Genomic DNA, 10,845 nt, shown 5'->3' with positions numbered 1-10,845 from the left:
TTCCTTCCTTCCTTCCTTTCTTCCTTCCTTCCTTCTTTCCTAACTTCCTAACTTCTTTTCTTTCCTCCTTCTCTTCTTCTTTCCTCTCTCCCTGTCTCCTTCCTTCCTTTTGTCATCTGTGCGTTTCAATGTTGTGGATCCTTTCTGGAATGAATCTAGTTAAGTTAGGCCTGGACTACAGCCCTCCAGGTCCCTTCTTACTAAGTATCCATTCATAGTAACAATAAAAACACGCTGCCCGTGAAGGTGCCGACAGGACTGGAAGTGGCTCAGATGGCAAAGCATATTCGATTGTTATTTTTTGAATGATGCTGCAATAATGAGACCTGTGACTTACAAGCAAAGCCTGGGTATCTTGTGCACACAAAAGACCTGTTCCTTGTGGCAGGAAAGAACTATTTGGATGAAACTAAACATAACCAAAACATCTTCTTAGCAATATTCTTTTAAAAATATTTTCATGAGTCGCTAAGTTAGCTTTTTTGAATTTTTGATAATTTTATAAAATCCTTTTTATTATGGCAGTCTCAGCATGGCTCTTCAGTTTAAAGAAATGTTACTAAATAATACAACTGTAGTTCTCAGATGCTTTATTTTCTGCTTAATGATATATGTGCATATCATGTGACTGCATGTAGATCATATGAATATATTACGGCTTAAAACTCAGAATTTGAATTTCATGGACCATGCTAAAATTCAATAAAACGACATTTGGATGCAAGGGGGAAAGAACAACATGTGGCTTGAATTTTCCTTAAAATACACAGGGGATGGTTAAGGGGGAAAAGTGCTTGGGACAGAGTACATCTGGAATTTTGCCAAACTCATACCATTTAAACAATGGTTTAAGACTGAATTCAAATCCCAAGCAGATCTCTTCAATCTCCCCCAGAGGGTATAAGGTAGTGTTTCAGCTTTGAAAGATAAAGTTAATGAAAATACTTTCAATGAGCAAAATGAGAATGTCGGACTTGAAACTCTTTTGCCCTCTGGAATTTGAGGACTTCCCACCTCTATTTGAATCCCCTCTCTGCCTTTTCACCTACAAAGAATTATGACTGACATATGAAACCATTTCTTTAATTTCCCATTTTCAATACCAACTCCACCCTGCCTCCCACCCCCATGCAAAATCACATACCCACAGTCTGATTACCAAGGATACCACTTCAACCCCCTGCGACATCATCCAAGCCTGAACGTGCTCCCAAACTATCCTCCATGCCCATTTCATAGTCAGGTACAATGAAGAATGAACATTCTTATCCAGTGGAGAAGCTAAATCCCAGCACAATTCACAAGGATTTCTGTAAAATTTTGTGCATATCAGAAATGGCAATTTTGCCAGTGAATGGAATTTGAGGGGATTTAGTGCTTTGATGATCAATATTTCTTCTCCTAAGGCATTCTGTTTCCACACTCTTCTGGAGTATGGCTGTACTAGTGCCAAGCAGCCAAATGTCACCTTTGATTCCCAGGAGAGGTGTCGATCAGTGTTCCAAGCCCCACAATGCAAAGATGCTTGGAGTTCAGCAGTGCCACTTCCAGCTCACTGGCTCTGATTCCTATGGATGCAACCAGCCCTCCTCCCTGGCTGGACTAATGCCAGTCTACTTAAGGAGATAATTGACCACAAGCCAGCCTGACTGACAGGCTTCCTAAGTACCAGATGCCAACTCTGCTGATTCCGGCCTTTGCAGGAGGCCCTGTTCTCCTAGGGACCACAGCTAAAATAGCTTTATCCTCCCATAGACCTTAGCTCTGTGTCAGCTTCCCAAGGAAATATAATCAAATAGAGTTGTTTTTCTTCTACTTTTATTTTACGAATATCTACACTAAAACCTTTCTCTCTCTTCCTTGTTTCTCCCCATCTTTCTCAAGGTTCTGTGCATTCAGTGAAGTGGGATACAGGCTAAGCAACTACAGTCTTTTCTATCATTTTGGAAAATAGCAGCATAATTTCATATTCTCCCCACCAGTGCTTAGCATACCCAGAGTGATTTTATTAAACTTGTGAACTGAGGTGGTCATAAATATATAAGTGCCTTTACGTTCTTCTCACTTAGGTCCAGAACTTACTATCCCTATTTCCGAACATGTAGCTAAGAGAGAGAATACCTGTGAGATCATACAAGATCACATACTCAGTTGAGAGGGTTACCGACATATCACCATCAATTTATTATTCGTATTAGCTTTAACGGTTCCTATATATTCAGATTCTTACCAAGACAATGCTCTTTTAATGGCTTGACCCCTATTTAAATATTTAAAATAAGTACTGAATCTGGCTCCAATGTCTTTCAGTGGGTGTTTTTTGGCACAGGGGTATGAAGATCTGGTTCATACCCCTGTGGTGGAGCAGTGAGCCTGGGGTCCTCAGAGATCTGCCTAGACTAATCCTGCCAGGTCCCAGCTGGGCAACAGGGTGGTTGTAGCTTATGGGAATGAAGCCCCTCACAATACACTTACAGCTTGAGGGCAGATCCCATCTTAGTTAGGAGGGGTCTTCAGAGCAGTGTCCAGGGCTTTAATTGGGACCTCCCTTGATATGAGAGCTTTGGCAGAAAGCTCCTCCCCCTTTGTTTATTTACGTGAATCCCCCTGTTCACTAGCCTTAATGCCATGAATTAGCTTCCTTTGGGTATCAGGGTCTCTCCTCTTGGATAAAAATTTGAGTGGAATCATTTCTAAGCTCACTTTGCTTTCCATTCTTCTTTCTCTCTCTCCTTACAGTAAAAACAAAACAACTATGTTTTCCGTCCTGAGGTAGGAAGGGCTCCCCTGAGGTGTGTGGGTGTCAGACTGGGTGCCAAGAGGGCTTGGGAAGACATTGAGGGTCAATGACTTATCCTTCTCTGACACGTGGCCCACAGGCTCTTCTCTCCTCAGGAGGGGCTGTCACTTAGGCCACCCCTCTGGGTACCAAATGTCACTGTGGGCTACCGCCCTCTCCCAGAAGTGGAACCAACTGTGGACACCGCGAAAAAGTTCACTGGCACTTTTAGGCAGGTGGAGAAGGAAGAGAGATGTTCTTTTGGAAAAAAACAAAAAACCAGGAATCCAAGACCTCCTTCTTCAGGCCTCTAAACTAGGGGTCTCGGCCCAAGGCTTCCAGGCACCAAACCACCCAGAGGTAGACAAAAAATCCAGACTCCCAAGTCCTCACCCTCCCCAAATCTGTGACGCCCATGTCTATTTCCCCACTTCTTTTCTCTATCTCAACAACTAGTGTAGAGGAAAACCTTGCAGAGTGTCAAGCTGACAGGATGGACTAACACTAGAGTTGTCTGAGCTCCCAAGGAGGCAGTGAGTTAAACTGAGATATGTTTCTCAGGCAGGCGGAGAGCGAGCTGCATGCTGCAAGGGGAGTTGTAAATAAGGGATGCGTGGAAACATCTATTTGAAAGAAGTAACCAAAATCCTCCGTGTGGAAGTCATTTTGTTAGCCGTTTATTTTCTCCTGAGGAAAGGTCACAGGAGGCTTTCATCGGGCTTGGCTGGACAGAGGGAAACTGGTTCAAGATGGAGCCCTGTTCGCAGAGGAGGGCGGAGGCCGAGCCGCGGCTCCCCGGATCCCAACGGGGTCCCCAGCACCGGGCCAGGCCACCGCGCAAGCACGCCGCGGAGCTCCGCAGCGCCTGCAGCCCTCGGTGTCCCAGTGTGGGCTGCGGGGCCTCCGGCTCTCGTGGGCCTGGCGCTCTGCGGCCCTGGACCTCCAGCTGCGGTAGCTCCGAAGCCCGGCTCGCCCAGGACGCGGCCCGCGCCTGTGTGCAACAGGTCCCCAGGCTGCGGCGGTGGGCCCGCGCTCCTCGTTAATGGGCCGCGGCGGCAGCGGCGGCGGCAGCGTCGGGGCGCCAGCTTCCCTGTCGTGGGCCCGCCCCTCAAACTTAAGGGGGCGCCGCTGTGTACCCATCCAATGGCCCGAAGTCCCTCGCTGTGGCTTGCCCTCGAGACCCTCAGAAAAGGGAAAAGGGTGTTGGATGATGGTGTTGGTGTGTCAATATGAACCTTACGTAGGAGCAGAAAAAAAATCACCGGTTTTTGCTAATTCAGTCTGTAGCACAGAGGTGGCTTAGAGCTCAGTTAGGAAACCAGCGTGATAAGAATGGGCAGTACAGGAGATAATTGCCTCAACTGATAAAATGAGTAACGGAGGAAACCTGTCCCTGCTGGTGGCTGGCCAATGAACTCACCCCGTTGAAATTCTGGTGTTAAAAAATAAAGGGCACGAGGAGGGTTTGCAAGGTCCTCTGACCGCGCAGTGGGCACCCAAACCGCGACCTCGGCTCTGGAGAAGCTAAACATCTTCACACGGGCACTGGCATATGCAGAGAGAAGCTTTAATGGAGAACACCGCGAACAACACCGGCAGACATGAACTTGTCACAAAGTCACAACCCGAATGCGGCGCGGACACAAGCCAGAGGTGACTTAGAGGCAAAGGGCCGCTGCCTCCACCCTACCCGCCCCGCTTCGTTCCCAAAAGTTTGCTGCGAGTAAAGTGCTATTACTGGGGCTCAAAACGGGGGAAGGAGCAGCCGCAGCAAGCTAAGTTTCTTTTCCTGTCACAAACGGAAACTGAAGAATTCGCCTGAAAGACATAGGCGCGCCCAAGCAGCACACGGAATACCAAATCGATGGCAGCGTACAATGGTGACCGCGTCGTCCTCTCGCATCTGTCCCGAGGCGGCTGGAAGGCAACGGCCAAGAAACGCTCCTGGAAGCGTTAAGAGCAATACTGTCGGGTGGTGTGGCAGATTTTTCTTGCATTCACGAGTTAGGGAAATAAGATCCCGCGATGCAAATGATTTTTTCCCTTTAAAATCCCAAATGGAACGGATCGTGGGAATTCACATTATTTTGGAGCCTCCTTAACGGTCTCATCCGACTGATACACAAATTGCATGTAGAAAGTCGCCTTTATTGTCTCTTTGGTTGTGTTTCTCGAACTTTACTTTTGGAACCTGGGGCTTTGCTGTTTAAGCCGCTGCCATTTCTCTTTTGTGCAAACTAATTGCTTTAGCCTTCCTCCTATCCTTCTCGACCCCCGGGTCAGAGGCAAGAAACTTAACTGTTTCCCAAGATCCTTTGTGGGGTTCCCACTGCCCCTAAATCGGCTTTATTCATGATACAGTGTCCTTTGCCCATTTCCCTGGCCAGGAAAATAACGGCATCTAACGGTCCTGCTCCCTCTTTTCTTTCTTAAATTAAACGAGATTTCCTTAGTCAATAGCAGTTTTGTCTTAAATGTTTCACGGGAGGCGGCTGCCCGGTATGACACCAGTGGAGAGAAACTTGGTGGCTGAGCTCTGTTTCGGCGTCACTTTCTGTTAGATTTCTGCTCCGGATGTTTAGATCCAACAACTTCTGGTCTCAAGAATCAAGGTCGAAATCCATTTCAATTTGCCAGCGAATGAGGCCTACCCTAATTCTTTCCTTCCCGTCCCCCATACCTTATTGATTTATAGCATTAATTACAATAGAAACTCTTACCTGAAAATTGGCTTTCATTAATGTGATTGTACAACATAGTATAAACACAGACACCAGAAGTGTTATATTTATTCAGACCACTGGAGAATCCACTTTCGGGTTTGTTTGTCTGTTAAAATACCTTCCTTTCTGGCAAAGGCTGGGGCCCGTCAGCTCAGCCCAGCCTGGTCAGGGCGCCCTCTCCCTCTCCGGCCGTTCCCCGCCAGGCGTCTCTCACTGTGTTCATCTTTCCCCTCCCGCTGGGTGCTCTAGGAGTGCACCAGCACCGAGTGGAGGGAGCCACCCTTGCTCTCGGCCGCACTCGGGGCGGTGGGCTCCAGCAGGGAGGCGACAGGTGAGGCCGCGGCGGCCGGGCACACTGTGGATGGCGCCGGAGGCTGCTGTGCGGCCGCGGCTACACTGAGCGTGGGCGGCAGCGGGGCCACCGGCGGCAGGGCTGGAGTCGGCTTGATGGGCACCGGCACCGCAGGCAGGCTCTGGCTTGCCGAGTGGCACAGGGCCTTGACCGGCACCCCAAAGGCCCCGTACTCCGGGCCCACCGGTACCCCCGCGGCGGCGGCGGCCGCGGCGGCCGCGGCCACCGAATCCATGACACCGACGTGCGGCCACACGGAGCTGACAACATTGCCGAGCTGGCCTGGCACGGGATAACCCAGGTGGTGCATGACTGACGCCAAGGGCAGCCCGCCTGCCTGCAGCACGCCCTTGTAGTCCCGGCCAATGATGTTCTCGATGGCAAACGGGTGCTTAAAGCCCGACGTGGACGCGGCGGCGGCAGCGGCAGCCGCGGCAGCAGAGCCCAGCCCGTACGGCGGGAACTGCGACAGGCGCCCCACGCTGCCCACCGCCGCCGCCGCCGCCGCCGCNCAGCCGCGGCAGCAGAGCCCAGCCCGTACGGCGGGAACTGCGACAGGCGCCCCACGCTGCCCACCGCCGCCGCCGCCGCCGCCGCGGCGGCCGCCGCCACGGCCGCCGCCTCCTGCATCTTGCCGGGGTGAGACGGCTGCTGAGGCTGCGACTGCTGGGACGGCTGCTGCGGCGGCTGCGACGGGAGGTGAGGCGGCGCATGCGGAGCCGGAGGCGGCTGCTGGTGGAAATAGTGCACCATGTGCGGCGGGGGCGGGGGCGGCGGCGGCTGGGGCGGGTGGTGGTGGTGGTGGTGCGCGGCGGCGTGATGGTGGTGGTGGTGGTGCGGGTGGTGCGGGTGGTGGGGGTGCAGGTGCCCTCCGGGGCCCGCACCTGGCGCGCCCTTGGTGCTTCCTGCGTGCAGGTGAGTGTGGTCCGCGCGCAGCACCTTGAAGCGCTTGCGGCGCCGCAGGAAGCTGCCGTTCTCGAACATGTCACCGCAGTCGGGATGCAGCGCCCAGAAGCTGCCCTTGCCCGGCTGGTCGGGCCGCCGCGGGATCTTGATGAAGCAGTCGTTGAAGGAGAGGTTGTGGCGCAGGCTGTTCTGCCAGCGCTGCGTGTGCTCACGGTAGTAGGGGAAGCGCTCCATGATGAACTTGTAGATGTCGCTTAGCGGCAGCATCTTCTCGGCCGAGTGTTGGATGGCCATGGCGGTCAGCGAGATGTACGAGTAGGGCGGCTTCTGGTCGCTGTACGAACTCTTCCCCGGCCGCGGCATCGCCCCTGGCGCCTCCACCGCCCTCCGGTTCCGCACCCCGCTCCCGGGGCCTGGCCGTCTTCACTAACTCCTGCTCCGCCCGCCCAGCCCCGCCACCCCGCCCTCTGTCCCCCAGACCCTCTCGCGGTTTCTCTGCCGCCTTCTCTCAGCTGTCTGCGGTCTCAAGTTAGCTCTCCGGCGATCCCAACTTCTGGCCCCGACGGTCGCCGACCGGCGCGCACAGTCGCGGGCTGGTCGCGCCAGTTTCACCGCCACCCTAGCGGCGTCTTCCCGCGCGTGGGCAGAAGGAGAGCTGGAGCCGGCGGGAGCAGTGGGGAGGGCCGTGTTCCCTTCCGGCCTCCTCGGTGCTTTTTCTCCGTCCGAGGGAAGCGCAGGCCAAGCGGGCTGGGAAGAAGCGGGCTGGACAGTGAGGGCTCTGGCCCTTTAAATTCGAGGTTGGCGCTCGCGGTCCTGGCGGCCCGGGGCGGCGGTACCTACCCGTGCTGAGCGCTGCCCTATGACCCGTCACTTAGTCCGCTCTGCAGTTCTTTTTTCTGGAGGGGACAGGCGAGGTAAGGAGAAGGAAGTCCGGCTCCTGGCAGCCCGCGTCCCCCTTTTCTCCCGCAGCTCGCGGCTAGCTGGGGATGGAGCTGTAGGCGGTCGCTTGGGGGGAAAAGTTTGGTGGTTGTTGCAGCCGCTGCGCCTGCAGACTCCGAGGAGGGGAGGGGGCGCGGGACTCGAGCGGCAGGCCTGAGGGGGCGTCTGCGAATGCCGCGAGGATGCGAGATTGGCGGAGGCCGGCTGTGCCGTCCGCGCCGCAGCTGCCGCCGCTCTCCCGGGCCCGTCTTGAGCTGGAGAGGCGGCGGCGGCGGCTGTGGCAGCGACGCGCTCTCCTGGCTGCGTTTTGTAATGGTCCCCGAAACGCTGAGACCCCCGCAGCTCGCGCTTCGAGACTATCACATGACCGAGGCTGAGGGACTCCGCGCCGCCGCCGTGTCTCTTGCTGAAGAAGGTGCCAGGAGGCGCGGTGCCTCGCCCCCGCCCCCTCCTCCGCCTGAGTTCGGGCGCCCCCACCCACAGCATTCACCACCCGCTCGCAGCCCCCCAGCAGCCGTCAAGTCGGGGGGGGGCGCAGGTTGTTCACAGGGAGGGGTGCAGCGCCCGGCACCTCTGCTGCACCCCACCCGGGTCGCGACGCACGGCAGAGGGGGACTGGACCCTGCTTTCTCTCTCCTTTCCTGCATCTCCGGACTGTCCCCGCCCTTGCCCTTCCCTCTTCCCACCTACCAGCTCCGAGCTTCTCTCCTTACACTACCTTTCTCCGGGACCAGCCACCCTGGGCCAAGTTCGGAGCTTTGTGGCCTCAAGGCCTCTTCTCTGCAAGGAAATTCCAATGCCTGGAGGGTTGGAGGGAAAAGCTCATGGGGATGGGTGCCTGGGATGTTTTCGTCAAATGCCAACTTCACAACTTTATTGTGCGCCAACTGTATGTTAGGCCCAATGATTGGCGCCAGGTACACGGTGCGCTCTGTGACCTCGGTCTAGAGGGACAGCCGACAGTACCAGGAAATTAGGATAGATACTAAGGGCTTGGTAGATGGAGGCTCCATCGTGTTTCTCAAGACCGGTAGATGGGGCACCGTGAGGCATTTCCCCCGGGGTGGTGACGTCTGAGCTGGGGCCAGAGGGAGGAGTTGCGAACTCCGAGGTCCCATCACCTGGGTGTGTCAGAACGAAGTCTTTGCTATTCTTAGCACATTTAGGGAAACAGGGATAATTGAAATCAAGTAGGAAATCAAAATGATCAATCTACAGAGCCCTGGTGTGACCTATGAGAGAAAGGTGGATGTGCCGCGGCGCTGAGGTCCCGGTGCTTGCAGGGGTCTGAGAAGCAAGTACCTGCTCCGCATTCCCCCGCGCACCCAGCAGCGAATCCCAATGGACTACAGGGAAAACCCGAAGTTATATTCTGATTTTGGCTGCCTCCGCTCTTGGGCTGGGAGGAAAAACAGCTTAGGGGGAATAAAAATACACGCTCTTCCACTCTCTGGGCCTCAGTTTCAGTATTTGTAAAATTAGATGTCTGAAGTTGCAAATTTCACTGGTCCCTTTCAGTTCCGCGAGTTGAGAAGAAGGGAGCAGTTAGGAACTGTGGCTCACTCGGTTTTTTATTTCTTTTTTTTCCTTTCTGTGCCTAAATCTGAAGGCAGGAGGCCGTCGGTCAAGACTGCTGGGGACACTGTCCCTACTCTCCAACTTTGGCGACACTAACTAGGTCGAGTGTTTTTGGCTTCCGACTTTCAGTGAGCTGCCCGAGAGGAGGACCACGAAGGGGGTTGTCACCCCTTTGGTCGTAGAACTGCGGTGAGCGGGGCAGGTTCATACTTTTTATCTTTAGTCAGGAACTAGCTTTCTTGCAAGTGCAGTTTGGCCAGATTTTCTTAGCCCAGCAGCTGTTTTAGAGTAGGTAAGAGCAGTTAGGGTGAGGCGTGCAAGAGAGCCCCGTGGGAAAGAGCAGCCTCTTGGCCCGTCCTAAATGAAGGAGACCCTTTCAGAGCTGGATTATTTCGCTGTCAACCCAGGCCGGGAACATTCTTTACGCCAATGTAGTTTCTTCGGGATTTTTGGTTCGCTGAGGCACTTTAAGGAGCCGAGCAGCAGACACCCTCCTGGCCTAGCGAAGCCGCGGAGGAATTCCGAAGACGCCCACAGTTACAGTGATAACTAGAGCCCTCGAGAGTCGGGTGTCCCCGTTTCCTTTGACCGACGTGGTGCGAGAACAGCCCTATCTAGGCCCAGAAGCCGCCAAAGGCCGGTGATGGGAGCTCGGCGTGCGGAGCGCTCAACGGCTCTTCATGCCCTGGCCCCGCATACCGCGCAGGCAAAGGCATCTTTTGTTGACGCCTTGCGAGAGTATCTTTTCGCGTGCTCTTAGAAAAGCAGAGCCTCCTCCTTGGGAGCACCTGGGACGTTCCCGTCGGGCAAGTGGGCTCCGTGGCGCCCAGGGACGCTCCGGGCAAGCCTCACGTGTATAACCTGAACACTATAAAAAGCTGTGACCTGGGCACTCACCAGGTGAACTCTTAACAGTCCACAGACCCGCCACCACCACCTCGGGCTCGGTGCCCCGGGACGACGCAAGTCGCGTGTCCTGCGCCTTGGGTCTCGCAAGCCAATTGCGTTCAGCTGGCTGAGCGGCTCTGCGCAATTCGGACTAAAATAAAAGCCACGATGGTCAAGCGAGTCGCCCAAACCTCACGCTTCTACGTTCTGGGTGCACTTGGCAAGGGCAAAAAGTGCTTCCAGACACTGAAGCCCCAGCCAGCCCGGCGGTCCAGGACGCAATTGCAGCGGAGAGAGCAGACCCGCAGCGCCGGATGCCGGTCCACTTTGGAGAGGGGCCAGCCGCCGCCACCGCCGCGGAGTATTCTGGGGGATTCCCGGCGTGGCGCAGGCTTTGCCCGCGGTGCTTGGGCCGCGGTAGGGAGCGCCCTCGCCCCCTCTCCCCTCCTTCCCCCGAGGTTGATTTAATTCAGGCAAGTTTTGCAGGCGCGAAGCAGCACCGGCGGGGGCCGGTACTTGCGCGCTCCAGCTGCCTACAGACCTCTGTTCAAGAAAAACAGATCGTGTAACCACCCTGGCACCAACCAGTCGGTTTCAGGTTTCCGCGTGTAATTTAAACACACACACACACACACACACACACACACACACACACACACACACACACACACACACACTAC

The 10,845-nt window shown here is 54.9% G+C and overlaps 1 protein-coding gene across 1 annotated transcript; it reads right to left on the bottom strand.

The window, feature by feature from the left end:
- Nucleotides 1–5,747: 5,747 nt before the first annotated feature.
- Nucleotides 5,748–7,123, bottom strand: FOXB2 (forkhead box B2). Its single transcript, XM_019648291.1, has 2 exons — nt 6,411–7,123; nt 5,748–6,336 (listed from the first exon to the last, which is right to left on the bottom strand). The coding sequence occupies exons 1-2, from the start codon at nt 7,121–7,123 to the stop codon at nt 5,748–5,750; spliced, it is 1,302 nt and encodes a 433-aa protein (XP_019503836.1).
- Between the last annotated feature and the right edge of the window lie 3,722 nt (nt 7,124–10,845).

This window comes from Hipposideros armiger, unplaced genomic scaffold (assembly GCF_001890085.2).
Source record: "Hipposideros armiger isolate ML-2016 unplaced genomic scaffold, ASM189008v1 scaffold_124, whole genome shotgun sequence".
Lineage (NCBI taxonomy): Eukaryota > Metazoa > Chordata > Mammalia > Chiroptera > Hipposideridae > Hipposideros > Hipposideros armiger.
This window is presented reverse-complemented; position numbering and strand designations above follow the sequence as displayed.